Genomic DNA, 21,544 nt, shown 5'->3' on the forward strand with positions numbered 1-21,544 from the left:
AATTGATCACTGAACTAAAAATTAGCGGTTGCTTAAGTGCAAGTACTCATGACCTAATTACATTTGTTATGTGCAAAGAGAATATAGTCCTGACCAGTAATATATATACTTGGCATTTTAAAGGGGCCAATTTTCTGATGCTGAAAACAATTACGACCAAAATTGATTGGAAAGAAATTTTTTTTTAAATAGATGATAACTGGGAGTACTTAGAAAAGCTTTACTAAATATCTAAATAAACCACAATACTGCAACCGGAAAAGAAGGCTTCTTCACTTAAAATAATATCCTGGTTAAGAAAGGAAGTAAAATCATCAATAAAAATAAACTACAGTATATAACAAATTGAAAAAGAGGGAAGTTGATTGCAATGACAATAAATTAGCAGTTTTGAAATTCAGACAATTGATAATGGAAACCAAAGCTATCAATAAAAAATGTATGGACATAAACCAACAACAAAGGAATTCCTAGAAATAACAGAGGTTCTTTACTAGACAGATATGGTAAAATTGTCAATAATTCTGCAGAAAAGGCAGAAGTGTTGAATAATTTTTGTTGGGCCTTTGGAAAGAAGCTGGATGATGTAACAACATATTACAGGGATAATGAAATACTTTTTATTCCAATAGTAACTAGGCAAGTTGTTATAAAGTAACTGCTAAAATTAAACATTTTTAAATCTGTAGGATCAGATGACTTTCACCCATGAGTTTTAAAAGAATTGGCTGACAAATGTCTGAACCATTGATGTTGTTTTTTAATATATCTTGGAATACTGGGAAAGTTTTAGAGGACTGGAGGAAAAATAATGTACCCATTTTTAGAAGAGTAAACAAGATGACTTATGTAACTGTAGCCCAGTTAGTTTGACACTGAACCTGTGCAAAATCATGGAACATGGAATCATGGATAAAGTCAGACTGGAAATAAGGCATAATTTTTAACAGTAAGAGTAATTAACCATTGGTGCAATTTACCAAGGGTCATGGTGGAGTCTTCATCACTGACAATTTTAAAATCAAGGTTGGCTGTTTTTTTCTAAAAGACCTGCTCTAGGAATTATTTTGGGGAAGTTCTATGTCCTGTGTTATGCAGGAGAACAAACTAGATGATCACAATCGTTCCTTTTGGCCTTGGAATCTATGAATGTATGCAAAGGCTCATCTGAGATGCAATTAGTAAAGAAGTAAAAGATGGTAACATAAGAAATGCCAGTCAACATGGTTTTAGAGAACATACATTTTCTCACATGATGTTATTTTTGATGAGATTACAAACATTGACAAAGACAACCGTAATAATAATAATTTGACATGATATACTTAAACCTCTCTAAAACATTTGACTTCGTACCGTACAACATTCTGATTAGAAGATTAGCACAATACAAAATTAATGTAGTATATAAAGTATATGGATTAAAAACTGACTAATCAATAGATCTCAGGAACTAATTGTAAAAAACTAAATTAATGTGCAATCATCATCCAGTTTCTAGTGGTGTTCCACGGGGATCTTTTCTTGGCCCAATGCTATTCAATATCTTTATCAATGTTCTAGAAGAAAATGTGAAGTCATTGCTGGTAGAGTTTGTAGATGACATCAAAATTGGTAGAGCAGTAAATAATGATCAGAGTGATCTGTATCGCATCACTCATATACCATGGTGATAATCATGATATAAAAGCCTATATAGAATAGAATAAGCTTTAATACACATAAATGCAAGGTCATCTTGGGAATCAAGAATGTAGGTCACATTTATAGGACGGCGGACTGCATTTTGGAAAGCAGTGACTCAGAAAGGTGCTTGGGAGTCATGGTAGAAAGCAGCTGAACGTGACTGAATATCAACATTACTTTCAATTTGATGCAGTGGCTAAGAGAACAAATCCAACCCACGGATGTATAAGCATGGGAATATCAAGTTCATGGAATTAATGAGACCATTACTGGATTCTGGGCCAAGTTCTGGTGCCCACACTTTAAAAGTCTTGGAACATAGAGGAAGTTCCAGAAGACTGGAAGAAAGCTAAGGTTGCGCCAATATTTAAAAAAGGTAAATGGGATGGCCTAAGACTGGATTAATAAATAATTAAGGGAGGGTAATATAATTAATGCCAATCAACATAGGTTTGTGGAAAATAGATCCTGTCAAGGTAACATATCTTTTTTGATGAGATTACAAGTTATATTGATAAAGGCAATAGTATTGGTGTAATAGACTTCTGTGAGGCATTGACTTGGTACCACATGATATTTTGATGAAGAACATAAGAACAGCCATACTGGGGCAGACCAATGGTCCATCTGGCCTAGTATCCTGTCTTCTGACAGTAACCAGTGCCAGATGCTTCAAAGGAAATGAACAGAACAGGGCAATCATCAAGTAATCCATCCCCTGTCATCCAGTCCCAGGATCAGGCAGTCAGAGACCTAGGGACACCCAGAGCATGGGGTTGCATCCCTGACCATCTTGGCTAATAGCCATTGATGCACCTATCCTCCATGAATTTTTCTAATTCTTTTTTTAATCCAGTTATAGTTTTGGCCTTCACAACATCTTCTGGCAATGAGTTCCACAGATTGACTGTATTTTATGTGAACAAGTACTCCCTTTTGTTTGTTTTAAGTCTGCTACTATTAATTTCATTTGGGTGATACCTGGTCCTTGTGTTATGTGAAGGAGTAAATAACACTTCCTTACTCACTTTCTCCACTCCATTCATGATTTTATAAACTCTTATCATAATCCTCATGACAGGGGAGTTTATTTTGTGAAAACAGTTGGACAATGTGTTTTATGATTTTCCCTCAGAATCTAACTATTGGGCCTAAATTTTCTGCCAATAGAAGATTTATTTCAGTATATGAACTAAGCACATGCAGTTAGTGCATACTAACTCTGCAGCAGAGATATTTTCATTTCCTTTTATTAAAAATTTTTCAGTTTGCTTCCCTGTCTCCCAAAAACTGCACTGAGTCCAAAGCATTTCAGTGGGGGCTAAAGGCATGTCATTATTCCTCCCCCAAATGTTCCTGCTAATGGTATTTAAGTGCTGGCATCGATGTGGGTGTACTCAGACAGAGTGAAATACTGCGCTGCTCTAGGCGAGTTCGGGATGAAAGCAGATAAACTAACTGAAGGGCTGGAAAGGAGACTGGCATAGAGGGAACTCAGCAAGAGCTTGTTTGTTATGGCCTGTCTTTTAAAAAATTGCAAGCAAAGTTTAACATTTAAAAGAAATCCAGAGGGGTAGCCGTGTTAGTCTGTATACAGCAAAAACAACAAGAGTTCTATAGCACTTTAAAGACTAACCAATTTAATTTCAGCAGGCATAAGCTTTCGTGGGCTTCAGCCCACTTCCTCGGATGCAGTTGGTAGAAATAATACAGCAAATATTTAAATATTTAAATTTAAACATTTAAATTTTAAATTTTAAATTAAATTTTAATAAATTTAATTATTTATAAATAATAAAATAAAATAATTTAATTATTTAAATTTAAATTTTAAATTTAAATAAACATTTAAATATTACTTCCGTAGCAAACAACCCCCAAGAGTTTGTCAGGTCTTTCATGAACGGATAGTACTGCTGAGATTTCCCACCATCAGGAGCACCAGGTCTTGTCCTGAGCTCAAATGATACTGTACAATATCACTACTTAGCGTTTTCCATTCTTTGCATGCAGTGCGTGTGGGTTTGCGGCACTCAAAGGGTATGTCATGGACCAGACATTTTGAATCTTGCTCACAAAGGGAACGTGATAACTCAGTGCCACAAACTGGATCAGGTATTCTCGGAGATGTTGTCTGGCTAAACCATTCCATCTTGCACTGCTTGGGAGCACCATCCTGGAATCAGGTATGCCCACCACCATTGAAGAGAGACAGAGGCTTATACTCAACCTGCTTGGAACTGGGTTGATAGAGGTGCTGACTCTATTATCGTTCATTACTCCCAGGGGGTTAGTGTGAAGATCTCAGGTCTTTTCACCCTCTCCTTCATCTATTGCTGAACAACACCCCTAACTCCCCACTCAAATGTGAACTCCAAGCATTGCCTTTCCCCAGAGCTGTAATTAGCTGGTGATAAATAGCCCCCTTGTAGCTAATGTTGCACTGCTGGGTGATTAAATGGCTGGGTCTGAAAAAACTCAACTTCTGCTTTTAAGCAAATTCATACAGTTTTAGAGAAAGCACAGGGAATGCTGGTTACATGATGAAATCAACTGAGCCATCGGCCAACATTTGCCAGGAAATAGTGACTGTCAGGACAAGCAGTCACTTTACATCAATCCACTAGTAAAAGCAGCTTTCCACAGACCCAGTGGGGATGGATGCGCTTATTCAGGGAAGCAGCTACACTTTCCGCATAGGTGGGTGTCTGCTATTTCTGGTCTAATCCACCAGGCTTGATGGCTGTGAGGCTAGTGAGTTAAACAGTTGCTCTCTCCCTCCGGAGACCTGGATTCAGAGCTGACTTACAGCAGATCCATGAGCCAGAGCTTTTCAAAATGAAAAGGACGTTCTCAGATTGCCTAATTAAAGCCTCTGCTTCCACATTAGAGATGTCTAGTGACTGTGCCATAGCAACCTCATTAGACACTTTGTTTTGTTGGCTGACTGACGTTAACATCAGTTACTTCTGCTATCTTGCCTTGCTCCTTATTTTAGCCCCATTGTCCCCTAACCATAGTTACTTGTGCTCTTAGGTCCAGTTACCTTGCTGCTTTTTCAGATCAATTTTTAGGTTAAACAAGCTAGTTCCTCCCATCTTTCCTGGTAGCGACTCAAGACCATGTATCATTTTGGTTGCTCTTCTTTTAACCCTCTCTTTTTGGTGTCTTCTTTTTTAAGCTTGGACAAAACTACACAGACAGAATTCCAGATGTGCTCTCTTCAGTACAGTGAAAAGACGACAGCTAACTTATCCTTAGAGCTGGTCATAGGTCAGAATTTCCCATCATGGCAAAGTCCAACATTTTTAAATTTCCTTTCATTGTGAATCAGAATGAAATGTTGAAATTTCTTATGAAACAAAATTTGGGGGGAAAAAAATACTTGTTTGGGGTCACTCAAAACATTTTGTTTCAATAAAATCTAATCCACAAGGGGTTCAGGACCACGGTTGGAGGCTCCTAGGCTGATTTTGATTTTTTTTTAAAGTATATAATATACATTTATACTATAAAATAAATTTTGAACCAAAAAGTTGTTTTGAAACAAAAAAATTGATATGTTCTGTTGTGAAAATGCCGAAAGGTTCTGTTTGCACATGATTGAAACACTTTGTTTAGGTTGTTTTTCCTGCTGAAAGTTTTGGTTTTAACAAAATGCCATTTACAAAATGGTCGATCAGAAAATTTTCCACCAGCTCTGCTTATCCTGCCCTGCAAGATGGAATTGAGAAGCTTGTCCCCATTGTTTAAATGAGTGGCAGGGCATCAGATGGGGCAGAGCTGGGGAGGGAACTGGAGAAGGATGACATGTCCTTTCTTTGCATCATGTCCCTCTTCCCCTGACCCTATGGGAATCCCTCCACCTGTGGGGAGGGCTGGGCCATGACTGGGAAGAGGCTGCTGTTTGCAGAATCATCAACCCAGACCACACTATTATTATCTCACTCTCCGGAGTCGCAGCCTGTAAGCATGTGAGTGCAGCTTCTGCGGGGCTAATGGTCCTGGAGGAAGCCAGGGTGCTACCAGCCTTCTTGTAAATGGACCTGATCCCTGTGGATCATCAAAGGACTGTGGGTTTCTAAGCCCAAGGGGAGCAAATGACCCTTATCCCAAAGAGAATGATCAGGCTGCAACTTGATAGGCCAGGATTTTCTGATCCCCTGTATGGCAATAACCTGCATGTGGAATTATTGAGACCCCTATTTTTATGTCTAAGAGACAACATTGGGTATGATTGTCAATAGCTATTGTGACTAAACAACTGCCTACCATTTTCTGGCTGTCTATCTATCAGTATACCACAGCACTCATCACTATCTCAGATCATCTTATTTTCTCCTAGCTTGTAGGTTTCCTAAGCCTTTCATTTGGCTGGTTTACAAGCCTTTTGGGAGATAGCTCTAGGCCGTGGTTGAAGAGTTAAGTTGCTGCAGTTTTTTTTGTTTTGTTTTTTGAGTTTACTGGTTTGTGGCAGTCTGAACAGGTGTAAAATGAAAACTTTGCAGATTCTGTCCTGCTTCCATTTGCATCTGGCTAAAAATAATCCAAGTGTTAGGAAGCGATCAGATTCTTTGAACCTAAATACGAGTTGTAGAGTTCTAAAGCTAACCTCACACCAACCACACGTCCTCTATGAAAAAAATATTTCAGTAATACTATGACACAACCAAGCTCCAGGGGAACCTTTTCATTGCAATCTCAAGTGCAGCCCATAGTGATCCAAAACCATTCTCATCTTTAACACAGAGATGTGAGTTACTGGGATGACAAGTGACCAGTTTGCATGCAGCAAGATGGATTATCCCAAAATGGGGCCTGTAGTCTCTACAGGTTTCACCTCCACCTTGTCACCCCTCTGCCCAGCAGTAGCAGAGAGCGGTGCCTTGCAGGTCAGTTTCCTTTGGAAGGAGAAATCTGTGAGGTAGAGTCTGGGAATATTCCTAGCATAACTTGTTTATTTACACTGCATACACCAGTCCTGGAACAGAGGTGGTCGCAAACAGCATGCAAGTAATCCCCTTGTGGTGGATGTTACACACCACATTGGCAATGATAGGGTTAAAGCGAGCCGGAGCACCCCATTACCCCATTCTGTAGCACCCAGAGGGAAGACAGGTAACTAAGGATTAAACCAGGTGAGGAGAACCAGACTGGGTGGTTCCTATAAAGCAAGGACTGCATGAAATAAGGAGAGGAGGTATTTGAGAGGTTCCTTTCTCTGGGAAAGGAACGGCCTGCAGGAAGGCACTTATACCCTGGAACTTTCCCTGATGGAACAGGACAGCTGGAGAAAACAAGACTCCTGACACAGGCCTGGGAGAAGAGAGATTCCAGGGAAGAAGCCCTCGTGGCCAGTGACTCAAGAGGAGCTAGGTCCATAGGGAGAAAGCCCTGAGAAACAGCCTTCTGTAATGGAGTGAAGAAGAACTCTGCAAAGCCAAACAGTCTGCACAGGACTGAGCCCAGAAAGGATGGAAGAGTTTTCATTCCTTTAAGTTTGGACACTGTTACACCAGAAGGGCTGGAACTCTACAAGTGACCTGTCTGGAGGGCCAAGTCACTGCACGGACCACCAAAGTCCAGAGGAAGAGAGGCTGCCATGTCAGGTCTCACTGTGAGCAGGTGCTCTGGGGCGGTGGGTCTATGATGCCCCTCTGTCAGAAATGTCAGCCCAAACACCAGTGCCCACGTTTCAGGGAGCACCTCTGCCCCAAGAACTGACACTAGTTAGAGAGGCTAAGGCAGAGAGCAAACCAGCCTGCTGCTTGCAACAGCTCCCCACAATAAAACAGCCATGGTTAGACAGCATTCCTTCAGCTCACACCCTAAGCAAAGAGATTTGTAAGATTATGTGTGATGGTGTCCTCTGGTACCCCTGCCATAGAAACGTTAAGGGTGAGGCACTGTCTCAGACTACGTGGCCAAGCAGGAGTATAAGAGGAAGTAAGATTTTTCCTCCTAGCACACAAGAGTAATCAGGTGCTGGAGCATGTGTGGGGGAGTAGGTCTGGGCTCATCTCACCAGGTGTAGATCCACAGACAATTGTTACTCTCCTGGAGAAGGGGAAAATGAGGGAGGAGGTTGTTCCTCTCAAAGCATTAGGGTTTTTTTAAAATGTGTATATCACCTTAGATATACAAGAGGCTCACATGAGACAGACACAGAACAGGCTCCCATCAACCTCTGCCTAGTCAGTAAGCAGAAATTAGCTCCGATCGCATGTTAAAGGGAATGCATTTGCTGAGCTGCCCAGGTTACTGTATGTTAGAAACAGCATCGTCCCAGTGCCTTACCCAGATCATCTCCACAGCCCTCTGGGTAAGAACCTGAAAGAGCTCTTGGTCTTTCTGTTTTGTAAACCTGCAGAAAGCAAAGGAGGGCTGTGCCTAGCACAGAGCTGGGAAGGCCTGTGGCAGCATGCACTGCCATCTTAGTTTTTCTCAGTGACTGGAGATTTGAAGAAGAGTATGGCAGTAGGGCTGATTCTGATTTTATATAAGAGAAGCATATGGCTGGTATGTTGCAGAATCAGAAACTGCACACAGATACCTGACAGCTCTCACTGGGTATCTTGCATAAATCAGATCCTGCATGCAGAATCCGTCATGGGGGCGTTGGTACAATCCAGTTCTGCAGGCAAATAAAGAGCAGCTCTCTCTGGCTATCCTGAGAAATCAGCACTGTGGATGTAGGCAGGTGCATGCGTGCATGGGCAGGCTGTGCGGCATGCACACAGAGACCGACTCCTGCACACCCTTGCCTGAACTGGGACTAGAAGCAGGGACACATTACAGCATAGGCAGCCTAAGGCTCCAGCTTCTGGATTCTTGGGATGACAACAGAATCTCAGTATTAATTTAAAAAATTGTTTCTAGCCCTGATAGTTACTAAGAAGAGCTTGAAATCATAGTCTGAGTCTGCAGAGAGCCTGCAACAATTGCTCTGAGAGAGGGAACTGTCCCAATAATCTCAAAGGATTATTTAATTCTGAAATCCATTGCTCTTGGGACCCCTGCTGATCCCACTCTACTCAAGGAGTGGGGGTACCTTTGAAAATCTGGCCCCAGTTGTCTAAGTCCTTTTTGAAAATGGGACTTTGGCTCTGAAATCATTTAATGGCTGGCTCCAGTTGGCCATCCAGCCAACTACTTTCTATCTCCTCCCTCATTTTGGGAACACCTCAACCCTCTCCAAAAAGCCATCACATCAATTTTGCAGCATTGATGGAGGATCATAAAATTTGGGTTAGATTGGGAAAAACTTTCCCAAGAGTTCGATCCCTGATGCTCATGGGCAGTCCCCAAAATCAGGGCTGGGAGCTCTATTGCTTGAGGTATGTCACCCCACAACTGTGCTGCCCCCTAGCAGTACTCAGAGGCTGCCCCTTCAGGTTTGAGTCTGTTTGATTTCCCCAGTGTAGAGCTGGGCAAGAAATGGTTTCCCCATTCCAGGAAAAATTTCAATATTTTGAAAAATTTTCACATCCTGAATTGGGATGAAAAGTCAGAATCTCAAATTTTCCTAAACTGACAAGCCCCCGTTTTTTTTTTTTATTATTTGGCTCAATCAAAACATTTCCTTTCAATTTTTTTGTATATCATTATTAGCATACATTTCTAAACAAAAAGTGGTTCTGAACCAGAATTTTTCAGTTTGAAAATGTCGACATCGGTCACGTGGACAAATTCAAAATGTTTTTTCTCCAAAAAATGTTTCAGGATGAGTAAGTCATCAAAACTGACCCTGGCCTGGGAACGATTTCAGCCTGGACGAATTGGTATTTTCTGATGAAAAAACATTTTGCTGAAAAATTCCCGACAGCTCCTACTAGAGTGTATGACACCATGTGCAAGCTGTTCTCTGGCTCTCCCCAATGCACTCACCCCATCCACCTCCCGACACTGGAGTGTGACAGACGCACAATGGTTTGTCTTTATCGCTATGGCAAGCTGGATATTTTTAGTAAATGGCATTGGTACCCTGGTGCTGTAATAGTTCTAATCTGTCTGTTGTTCTCAGTGTATGTCCACTTTCTATCAGCCTTTATCTCCCCAGCTATCATACTGAAAAAACTTCTAAGCATGTTGCATGCAGCCTTCGTGCATCCCAGTGCGAGCCAGCCCTTTGAAATGGGATCAGGAGACAGATTATTGTGTGCATGCAGTAACTCATGGAGGCAGGCAGATAAGAGACAGTTCATTTCCTACCTCTGCGTGCTGGCCGGGGCTGAGCTGCCGTTTGCACTGGTAACACTTCAGACAAAGGGGATGGTAGTCTTTGCCTAGAGAACGCTTCCTTTCAGCTGTTAAGAGAAGAAAAAGGTATGAGTAATTATACTCTAAGCACCTCATTAATAGTGGAACATCTGTGAAATGGGTCTTTGATCCATGGAATTACTTGCCAAGAAAGAGGGAGGTGTGGGACTTTTTTTCTCAAATCAAAGCCGTGGTAGAATTTTTAATAGAGGAACCATTTGGCTTTTTTCTGAGAGTCGGACTCATCAGCACCGCTGTGTCTCTGCCTTTTTGAAGTTTACTCTTTCTAAACTTTACACATTGGAAATTTCACACCTAGCCAGGATGAAAATCACTTTTCTTCTTTGCTTCAATCAAATGTAAGGTTTGGGTTTTTTTTTTAATTTTTTGAAGGATTTCTTTCCCAGGTCACACATTGTTTAGTATAGATGCTTTCTTGGTTTGTGTTTGAGCTAAAAATAAAAAGGCATCCAAGGAGACACATTGTGCAATCAACTTGGGTACCTGGTTGCCTACTTATTATTTAGAATTTTACTCTGAGGCAATTATGCATTCAATCTTGTGTCATGAAATTGCTAACGGGAGAGGACAGTACTTATAAGCTCACCCTGCAGAATATGATCAAACTCAGCGATACCACCTGAAAGCTCCAGATCATGCTGAATGCAAGACTTGATGTAAATATTCTTGTGGGAGTGGATCAAGAAAAACAGGACAAACCTACAGCCACTGACTGCATTTTAGGAAACATACAAACATATTTTATTTATCTTCCCTGTCGATCTGTCAGACAATTATTGGGCATTTATTTCCCTGGTATATTTTCCCTGTAGAGAGGCTTTGATTCTGGTACATTACAGTCATCTGTATAAGGCCACAGGGAAAATAGGAAATAATAATGATACTAATAATAATAACTTACATTTTTAAGGCACATTTTTATTACCGTGGATCTCATTGGATTATGTAAACTGTGTTTCTCCCCATTTCTGAAATTCTCCCCACTACAGAAATGTAGCCTGCTCTGGGGAGGAATATAGCATCCGTTTAACAGCACACAGCAACTTTACACAATGATTACAATAAGGAAATGAAGACGAATGAAACGGCAGTGAGACATTAGATGGACAGAATATAATTACCTGAGCTGGATTTTAAACCAGAACACCAGGGTTAACATCTCTACCCTTGTGAACAGGGCTATGGGATCTTTAGTCATCACAAGAAGGGAGGGTTTCTGTTTAAGAGATCACTCAGTGAGTCGTTTCTTTAGCAACACAGTGGGGACATGGTTCAGTACTGATCCAGTGCCTGCTTCTGCACTTGACTGCACTTTCTGCATAGTCAGTTTCACTATGTCACCATGGTCAGTTTCCCCTGGTGTGTATGTGTGTTTTTCACACACCAAGAGGGAGAATAACAAATCTGAGAATGTGATTCTAAACCCACAAACATTAGCAGGGAACTTGAGGAGCAAGGGTATGACCTGGAACAACTTTTACATTTTTTTTTAAATTGGCTGGATTTCAAGTTATTGAACATCTTTTAACATCTTACCTCTGTCCTCTCTGTCCTCTCTTACAGAGCTATACTAGGGACTCTTCTGAAGTCCAGAAGGAAAATTGCAGCTTGCATTCAACCTAGATCCAAATTCCCTTTAACTCTGGAAAAGGTTGGGCTCTGATCCAAACCTGGTGGCTCAGCCATGTTGGGCCGAAGCTGGAATCCAGATGGGACTGGAGTGGTGGCTTGAATTTGGGGAAATCTGGGTTCTAGATATGAACCTTGCAACATGGGCCCATATCCAGCCAAAATCTGAAGCAACTCTATTCCAGGGCTGCTGAGCAACAGCTTGAGCGCAGGTTAGGGGAGTTATGGCCCATCACAGAGGTGCAGAATTTCTTCACCGGGGGCGGAATGCCCAGCACACCCCCATTCCTCTGGCATGTCTCCTCCCTCTCTCCCCGAACTGGCTCCCTAGCCTTTAACTGATCCAAGTAGGGCTTGGAATGATTGGCACTAGCCAATTAAGAGCATAACCTAAAACAGGGCAGCAGCCAACTTACAATGGGAGCACTGAGTGGTGCCCAGTCCTTACATTTATGCCCTTGGCAGCCCCTTCTTTGAGGGTGCTGAATTAAGCCTGGGAGGGGTTACATCTAATCCCTGCATTTTTTATTTCTGATTCCTTTCGGACTGTTGCATGGGGAGGGGAGAATGAACACGCTCCACCCTCTTTGCCCTTCTCCCATTGGCCATATAAGAGCCGGGGGGTGATGTGTCAACACAACAGGATTGGTGCAGATCGGGGCTTAACAAGAGGGCCCCAGCTGGTGTCTCTCTCACGTCAATGGCTGGGCAATCCCCAGATAAGTTCCTGAAGCAGGGACTCAGGATCGGGCACTGACAGGGAGCAAGGTTTCCACATCACAGTTTATTTCCATCATTCTGACTCTCGCTAGTATTTTTGCGTCTCCCAAGCCCCGGCATAGTAGCTGGCTGTGCCGGGTGCAGAAACCTACCCCCACCAATAGGGTAAGGGCAGTATTCCTGACCTTGCAGATTTGCCTGTGACAGCCACTTGGTCAGTAGCAGGTATATCGGTTCTGGAACACTTCTGATTTCCCTTGTAGTAATACCCTGCGGTCACCATACCCATAGTACCATTGTTCATAAAATGTCATGTGTCCCAATCCCCACTTTACCTACTTCCCATTAAAGCAGCTGCTACAGTATTCAGAAGGCTCAAGTTGCTTGGTGCCTAAGTTAGGAGCCGCTGTGAAGAAAGGACTGTGCATTGTAAATCTTTGCAAGCCAACAGACCCATTCAGCCAGCAGTGGATATCTTTGGAGAGGTGCATATGTGTTTGTCCTAGTGTGCTGCAAACAAAGGGAGGTGATGTTTGCTAATGGGTAGCACGCTGGACTGGAACTCAGCAGACCTGGCTTCTATTCCTAGTTCTGCTATTAGGTGAGCTTGGGGAAGTTGCGTCACTGCTCTGTGCCTCACTCTTCCCATCTGGATAATGGGGATAATGATACTGACCTCTCTTGTAAAGCGCTTTGAGCTCTACTGATGAAAAGTGCTATACAAGATCTCAGTAGTAGTAATTAGTGCAGACCTCTCTTGAAACAGGCAGCTTATGAGCAACAATTTCTAGCAAAGTGCAGATGACCTAGGGGGAATAGAAAGGATCCCCTTCCCACTTTGTGTAGTGCTGGTTGAAGCAGCTTTCATAAATCAGATCGTATATCTCGGCCTGGCTGGTAGAAGAGATACGAAAGCAGAATTCTTAGATGCATCCCACAAGGAAAGCGCAAGATGAGATGACCCTTCAGGCTCCGATTTATTTTAAACATTCATATTGTGGCTAATGCATGTGCTCCCTTGAGCCGCAGAGTCCCATTTACTGGCATGAATTCTCCATTTCCTGACTTTGCTGTCACATCGGACTTTTTCAGAGCTGTGGATCAGAGCCCTGTCACTTTACAGAACAAGGACATGCTGCTGGAAGGCAAATCCTTCCCCTGCAAAAACCCTCAGGAGAGAAGAGGTGCATGCATTACTCCATAATAATATGCTCGACGAACCCACCCTCGATTGTTGTCTCCACTGCCATCGCTGTCCAAAGAGGATTTGTCCAAACATGAAACACACAGATGTTTCTTGACAAAATATTTAAAAATTAATTAGTATTTCAGTGGGATGGCCATTAAAGCTGAGCTGTAATGGAGGCTAAGGGCTTCAAGCATTCGGACCAAACCTCCTCTGCTCCTTTCTTTGGAGTATTCAGTGGAATTTCAGCAGGTCTTTTCATTCCGAGTTCCCTCACTTCCCCCACAAAAAGTGCACACATTTTTGCCCCAAAGCAAGAGGAAAAATTCAAGCCCTCCTACCAAGATCCAATTAACTTTACGAGGGTGTCTCCTCCAGAGCAGCCACTGAGATTTTCTGTAATGACACTAGTCAAAGGTGGTCATTTGATAAATCTCAGCCAAGCATTTTTTTAGGTTCCGTTCTGCACAGCCACGATGATGCAATTGTCTGCGACTGCTTAGAGTGGAACTACGGATGTAAGCTATAAAAGCATAGGTTTGTACTATAGTGGCTCAGGTCATTGGTGGAATGGAGCACTGAGAGGAGGGATGGTCCCATGGCTAGCACACTAGCCTAGGAGTTGGTCGTCCTTGGGTCACTGCTCTGGCACAGACTTCCTGAGTGATCCCCTGGGCAAGTCACTTAGTCACTGTGTGTTTTGTTTCCCATGTATAAAACCAGGATAATATTTCTCTCCCTCACTGAGATGTTGTGAAGATAGCAACATTAAAGATTGTGAAGCACTTTGAGATCCACTGAAGAAACGCTCTGTAAGAGCTAGGTATTATTACTGAGTCTAACATAATGAGTGGCCAATACGTGATGCTTCGGACAAAGGTGAAAAAAAACCAAACCACTCTGCTGCAATTGTTTAGGGGAATGTGGGGAAATTCCTTCCTGGGGCCCCCAATTCAGCCAGATGCTTAAGTACATCCCTAACTTCAATCACATGACTTCACAGGCCGGCTCACATGCTTAAAGTTAGGCATGTGCTTAAGTACCTGGCTGAATTGGAGTCGGACAGCTGCCTGTAGCAAACGCTCTCAGCATACAGTTTGACTAGCCAGATCATAACATATCAAGCTGTTAGACCAGGCTGAGCAATGTTGAAATTTCAATTAAATATTTCACTGAAATTTTGATAAGAGAATAGGAAAGAATTCTCACTATATTCCCAGCCCTATTTTTCTATGTCTCTAATATCTATAAATATCACTGATTCTGAAATTATCCTCCCTTTTTAAAATCCCATGACTGTATTTGATAGAGCTGAGTGAATAATTGACAATAAATAATTTTGTCACCTTTATTTCTGTTTACATATTTTCTGTGAACAGATCATGAAATGCTCACAAACTGCTTCACTAAATAATTCTTGGTCTGCAGATTGTTCACAATAAGCTATTCACCAGGGTTTTGGTTAGTTATATAAGCTATGGGGCATTGTTTCTGTCCCCATATTTGATGGCACATTTTGCTAAATAACACAATGTGAATGAAGAATTTCAATTGCATTCACTACCTCGATTTTGCTCTGAATGAGTATATAAGCAGCCAAGCTTCACATTCGATTTTTACAAGCATTCTCACTAACTGAGCTCAAATGCACACATGTTAATGGAAAGGAAACATAAAAGGGTCATGAACATGTCAAATCCACATTTGATTTGGAATTCAAATAAAGATGCATGTCATCTCTCCCTGCCCCCCACCCCCATATTTGCTTAGCTCTAGTATGTGACTCCATTATCCATTGTACTGTAGAGTATCTGAGCGGAACAATATCAGACTTTTGCAGCTTAATGCCTGGCCTGACAGCTGTGAAACGTACTGCTCTGAGCTCTTCATTCTTCTGTAGTTTGATTCACTTGCCATTTCCAACCTCCTCTGCTTAGAGCAATTTATGGGTGAGCCTAAAAGTAGAAAAACCAATCAAAGCACAGAGTATTGGAAAGACTGACTGTATAAGGCATTCAGAATCTGGTACCTTGCTTTGTAGATGAATTCGGCCTATGAACATAACTGGATAGAGAATAGGAAAGTATTCTGATGACTATAATAACTCTCTTGTTTCAAATTCCTCCATTTGAACCTTCTGGTCTTCTTTCGATGTGCATAATAAAGGGGAGGACAATTCTAACGTCAAGAAATGGGATCATCATGAGACAGTGGTAAAGAATGCCAGAAAGAGGAATTCTAGTAGTGCACAAGAATGTCTGTGAGAAGAAGGAAAACAGTATTATCCCTAAAGCTTCTATGTCTCTGCCTCACTGGAGACATCCTTCCCCACTCCTGCAATAGCTTCCCGCAGTACACTGAAAGAAACAATACATGGCTCCTCACAGAAACCAAAATAATTACCAGGAAAATAGATTTCTCATAGAGTTACAATAGTCCACAAATAAAGTAGCTCATGATTCTACCTTACATACTGCTTCTGAAGCTTAGCAGGATACCTGAAAATTAGGTCATTTCTCAGCCCTTTAAGAAGACAGATTATTATTTGCTGTTAATTGAGGAACATAATAAAAACCATCTTGAGAATCTGTACTTGTCTCCACAGTTTTAAGTAGAGTTGGCTGGAAGTGTTCTGTGGAAACATTTGTTTGACCAAAATGGCTTTTTGACCAAATTTATTTATTTATTCATTTATTGTTTTGGTGAAAAAAATGTATTTTGGTTAAACGTTTCAAGCATTTCAATGGAAAATATGTACTGAAAACACTGAATCTTTTGCTGCTTTTTGATTTTGGTTTTTCATTAAAAAAAACCCCTGAAATACTTTCATGGGAAATTTTTGGGGGGGAAATGGATGTTTTCTCTAAATTTTGTGCAAAAAATAAGTGGCATTTTCCACTTAACTTGTATTGTAACATTCTTCGGAGAGATTTGTTAACAGTGTTGTCAGCTTTCTTCTTCTTAAACAGCCTAGTTTAAATGAGCTGTCACTGAAAGTGTTCCTCACCCTCCATTTTTCAGAGACCAATTTCTTGGTAGGCAAGGCTGTTTTTTAACACTCTGCTTCCATGTTTCCCTATAACATGTATATAGCCATATTCAAGACTGAGCCACTACAACATTTCTGCTTGCTGGCTGAAGTGTTTACTTCATGGTAGGGTTAAATCTTGATGCCCTTAACTTCAGTGAGGCCAGAATGTGGACAATTTGAACTCAGGGTTCAATGTTCCTACAGCAATGACAGAACCAGCCTGGCTTTGTCCCCAGGACTCCGTCCTCACTCATAGCTATATCTAAGAGCCGTGCTGCTGGGCTCCATGATCTGACTGCAGCACCTAAGAGAACACCATGGTGCAAGTCGTTGTGTCAGAGGGGACCAAACTGTAGCAGGAGAATGGAGGATCTTCCATAGAAAACTTCACCCTCTTCTTCCTCCCAAACCAGACTGCAAAGAGAGCCTTGTTTAGAAACCAAGCAGTGCAGCCTGTTATCCCTCCCACAAACTAAACCCCTCCCTGACACACTAATGTTTTTATCCACAAGATGGCTAGAAAGAAACTAGATGTGAAACATGTAGAAGAAGATCCTCCGTTGGTGTAATATCAGCAAAGGTCTGTTAACTTGAACGAAGCTATGCGGATTTACACCAGCTGAAGATCTGGTCCATCACGTCCTGCCTCTAAACAAACGAGCAGAACTCATTTTTTTCCTGGTGAAGTGGTTCAAAACGGTAGAGAATGCATACAGAAGTCTGGCTTCAGTGCTTCTCAGGCAACACTCCAGCACTGAATGGATGACACTCCAGCAAAGTTCATGCTGTCCAGAGGTACTGTCAGATCCTCTTTCCTGATGAGGCTAGATAGCACACATGCAACAGTCGTATCATTTTTTGTTATTTGTTGCTTTTTAAGATAAGAATAATTAAACAAACTCCATCCTGTTGGCAAAATCATTACGGAGAGTCGCTAATCTGTGCAAAAACAAACTGTTTACCAGGAGTGACCCACGCAATGCACACATAGGCTTAATAAGGCCAAGCCATGTGCAGAAGTCAATAGTTGTTTCAGAAATGCTCAATATTGTGTGGTAGGGATGCATATTATTGGACATAATTCATTAAAAAGAAATTATGGTTTTAGAAAAAATGATGAACTTGCTATAGCAAAGTATATGCAGCGCCCAGTAAATACATAGCACTGCTACAGTGCAGCATATGTGTTGCACTGCAACAGTGCTGTAAATACATACATACATAGCACAGTGCATCTATTGCTTCAGCACAGTATATGCACGGTGCAGCGTGGTACGTTGCTATAGCACACTAACATGGCAATCATGAAGCATTGTATTGGAATTTAATGCAATGATTGGCATTGATTTTCTTGGGATCCAGTAGCTAAAATTCCATACAATGAAATGCAAGTGTTTACCTCCGTATTTTTCTGGCATTTGTGAACATGCAGAAGTTTGACCCGGTAGTCCACTAAATCTCAGTTTTTGTTGGACTCCTGATGGCGAAGGTTCCAACAATGTGTTTTTGCAATGTGCAGAAATGTATAATGATTTCACGAATTATTGCGTTTATTCCATATTACTGCTAGCCAATAGTATACAAGCAGCCTGACCTTGATTTCTCTTACACTTACATAAATCAGGAATAACTTCACTGAAGTCAATAGGGTGACAGATCAGAACTGGCCCGGTGTATGTGCATCGGTTTAGTTAATGGCTGATACTTTATTTTAGTACACAACCCACGTGGAGATATGCAGACCTTCTTTCTCAGTGACTGCACTATGCTGACATCCCAACCATTGGCCAGGAAAGCCCTGCTGCTGTATAAGTATATCCACTAAAATGCTGGATAGTTTAAGCACATGTCCATTCTTTTCTTAAAGCAGTGTATATGGCATGTATTGTTGTTATTTGTATTACCGTAGTGCCTGTCCGCTCAGCCACGGACCCCACCGTGCTAGGCACTGTACAAACACAGAACACAAAGACAATCCCTGCCCCCAAGCAGCTTACCCATCTGTTGTCTCTTGTCTTATTCTTAGATTGTACGGATAGGCTGATGGGGGGAGGGGCACAAAGAACCAAAGAGGCAGCATTAGTCACGTGTCAATCCTCTGACCTGGTAGCTTGTTACACATCATGGGAACCCGCTTGGAGAAGAAGCCTCCGCAATATCTGCTCTGCTGCGTTCATGCTTCTCAGCAACCTCTCATTTCATCATCCCTCTTGGCCCCTCAGAGAGCCCTGCTAGGCCAGGGCAATGCTAGAGGAGAAATAGCAGTGGTGTAGCACTAGATTGGCCTTACAGTGGATATGAGGTACCTAGTTACAAAGACAGATGCCTAGTGGCTAGAGCCCTGGACTAGGACTCAAGAGACCTGCATTCTGTTCTGTTCCTGGCTCTGTCACTACCCTGCTGGGTCACTATGGGCAGGTTGTGTCAGCTCCTTGTGCCTCAGTTTACCTATCTGTGAAATAGGGATAATGATGCTGACCTCCTTTGTAAGTTTCTATAAGTGCTAGGTGTTATTGTTACCAGCTAATCTGCTAGGTGACCTTAGGTAAGTCACTTATCTCGCTGTGTTTCTGTTTTCCCTTCTCTGTCTTCTCTGGACCATAGGCTCTTCAAGGCAGAAACTGTCTCTCACTATGTGTCTGTACAGCCCCTAGCATGTTAGGGCAAGTAGCCACTACAATACAAATATTAATGTCATTTGGTAAACACGTACATTGTTTTCCTGCTGTCACTTTTGAGATACTTTCTCTCTCTCTGCACCCCAAAGGGGCCTTTTATGCAGACTCAGAGAACAGCAGGGCAGATCAGAATTTAACTTTACAAATATACAATTGGAGCTAGAAAATCTGGTTTCCTGGAGGGTGTCCTAGGGCCTCAAGTGAAGGTGCCTGTGTCTGCTAACATGCAGATGAAGGGGTGGGCCTCTGTGACTTACATAAGTCAGAGTAATAAGGAATCAGATTCCTTCAAGGGCTACACGGTGAGGAAGATGAACTGGAGTTACACAGATAGAGCTAGTAGTTATGTGCCTAACTGCGAATGCAATTTGCTTCCATACTCCGTAACTTACAGCATGGTATGTTTGAGATGCCAAACGACTGAGCCCCTCAATTGTGAAAAGATATGAGAACTGTTTCTTTAAATCCATAGCCAGAAGCCGGTCATGAGCAGGTAAAATGAAAGTGGAATGCAGAAAGATAGAGTGGCTTTAGTGATCATACTTATTCCTTAGTGCAAAAAAAGTTCCTTGTTTAGTGGTAGAAAAGAAGTGATTTTCTTTGAGTCTTTACCCTTGTCACATGACAATGCTGATTGAAAATTGCATTTTCAGCTCAACCTTATTTACCAATGAAAAATATTTTCAACCAAAAATGTTCAGCCCCGCCCTATGGATGAGTCCCTGAACTTAGTCAATGCCTTTGCATAGCTACGTCATCATGGTGTGTGAAGTGCTCTGCCACGGCTTTTTTGCTTTCCTGCAAATCAGGCTCCTGAGGGATTTATTTCATTTTGAAATCATTTGGAACCAAAAAGACAGAGCAAGAGGATGAGAAGGAATTCCGACCCTGCTAACAGGACAGCTACACCAAGGGTGAGTTGTTTAACTCTGCGAGAGGAACAAGGATATCATAATCTACCCGTGGATTCCACTGAAACCCGTGGAGTGAGCCAGGTGTACCGCAAAGAGCAGAAATTGAAGCAGAAGGTATAATTTAGTCAACAAGAAGTAGCAGGGTGAGTCCAGGGTGACAGCCAAGAGCTGTGGTCACCTTACTGCTCTACTGCAGACTCAAGTGTACCCTTGTGTCAGAGAGAGCCAGTTGAACCCAGACCTAGCTCATTGCCCTCAGCTGAGTCCGCTAATGAACCTGGCCCCTGATTGACTGAAGACATCATCAGGCACATTCTTAAAACCTGCAGCTGGTGTTAGCTAGCAGTTTGTTGGTGTTCTGTGTTCATAGTTATGTGTCTGCTCGGCTTGGCTTGCCTGTTGATAGTCTGGCTCTGATGCTTGGCTTCTGGCCTGGTTTTGTTCCCTGGCTTTTGATATGGGCTTTGGCCACTAGGCCAGCCTCCCACCCTGACCATTAGGTAAGACTGCTCCCTCCAGCTGGTCTTTTACAGCTTGGTCAAGTCATTTAGTCTTTCTGTGCCTTGGTTTTCCATTTGTAAAATGGGCATAAGAGCTCTGCCCTGCCTTGCAAAGGGGTGGAGGGTGTTGTGTGGGTAAATGCACTAATGGATGTATTGTGCTCATGCCATACAATGAGGGAAGCCCTATAAGAACCTAGATCAACATAATGCGCTAGCCGCTCAGCTGCTGTAAGTCACCACTGAAATCAGTGGTTCTGTGTGTTACATTAGGTTACACAGGCTCTGGTGCACTGAGGTGGGGTCACTGCTGATGTGAGCATAATTATTAGTACTGGTGAAAAACTGCATATGCTATCACCAGTCATCTGCGCCTCCCCACTTTTTTTTCCCTTTGTGGTTACTTGCTGATTGATAACAGAGCTGTTTAATGCTGATAGCCGAAATCCAGCAGTGGCTCTGTCCCATCCCCTTGCTTCCAGTATGATGCAGTGGGACTTATTAAATGCACAATGCATAATGTGCTTTAAAACAAAACACCCTTCTCTTCATTTGCTAAATTGCAAAGCAGGCTGCAGCCATGCTCGGCACAGAGCATTTCCCTCACCGTAGGGGAGAGGCTGTTCAGAACAGACTGTGTGTGAGAGTGCCCGTGGTGAGGTGAAGCATTAGTATGTCAGCACATCTCTTAGCAGACGCTCATTTGCATTAGGCATCTGTACAGGGCTCCACTCTCCATCAAATGAAATCCAGCAGCGAGTGTAACACAGTGAAAATTAATAGACTCTGAACTCTCCACAGAAAGGCCTAACTAGGGGTGTGGGTCTTGTTTGCCCTAGCTTTCTAGGGCACCTGCTTTCCCCCTTCCGATCTTCCCTGCGTCACTTAGCAAATGTTACACCCTCAGATCCATTCCCCCA

The 21,544-nt window shown here is 42.3% G+C and overlaps 1 protein-coding gene and 1 long non-coding RNA gene across 2 annotated transcripts in view; one reads left to right on the forward strand and one right to left on the reverse strand.

Moving 5' to 3' along the window:
• The window catches only part of LOC137156586 (cysteine-rich protein 1-like), a 40,569-nt gene that overhangs the window by 7,102 nt on the left and 11,923 nt on the right, over positions 1-21,544 (reverse strand). Inside the window, exon 2 of the mRNA XM_067553471.1 lies at positions 9,898-9,992. Within this exon, the coding sequence (XP_067409572.1) occupies positions 9,898-9,992 (95 nt within the window). The remainder of the gene's footprint in view (positions 1-9,897; positions 9,993-21,544) is intronic.
• Positions 20,510-21,544, forward strand: part of LOC137156587 (uncharacterized) — a 55,214-nt gene continuing 54,179 nt past the window's right edge. Inside the window, exon 1 of the long non-coding RNA XR_010920831.1 lies at positions 20,510-20,624. This is a non-coding gene — a long non-coding RNA (uncharacterized lncRNA). The remainder of the gene's footprint in view (positions 20,625-21,544) is intronic.

Source organism: Emydura macquarii, unplaced genomic scaffold (assembly GCF_026122565.2).
Source record: "Emydura macquarii macquarii isolate MOO-44397 ecotype Brisbane River unplaced genomic scaffold, CSIRO-AGI_Emac_v2 contig_1451, whole genome shotgun sequence".
In the NCBI taxonomy this organism is placed as follows: Eukaryota; Metazoa; Chordata; order Testudines; family Chelidae; genus Emydura; species Emydura macquarii.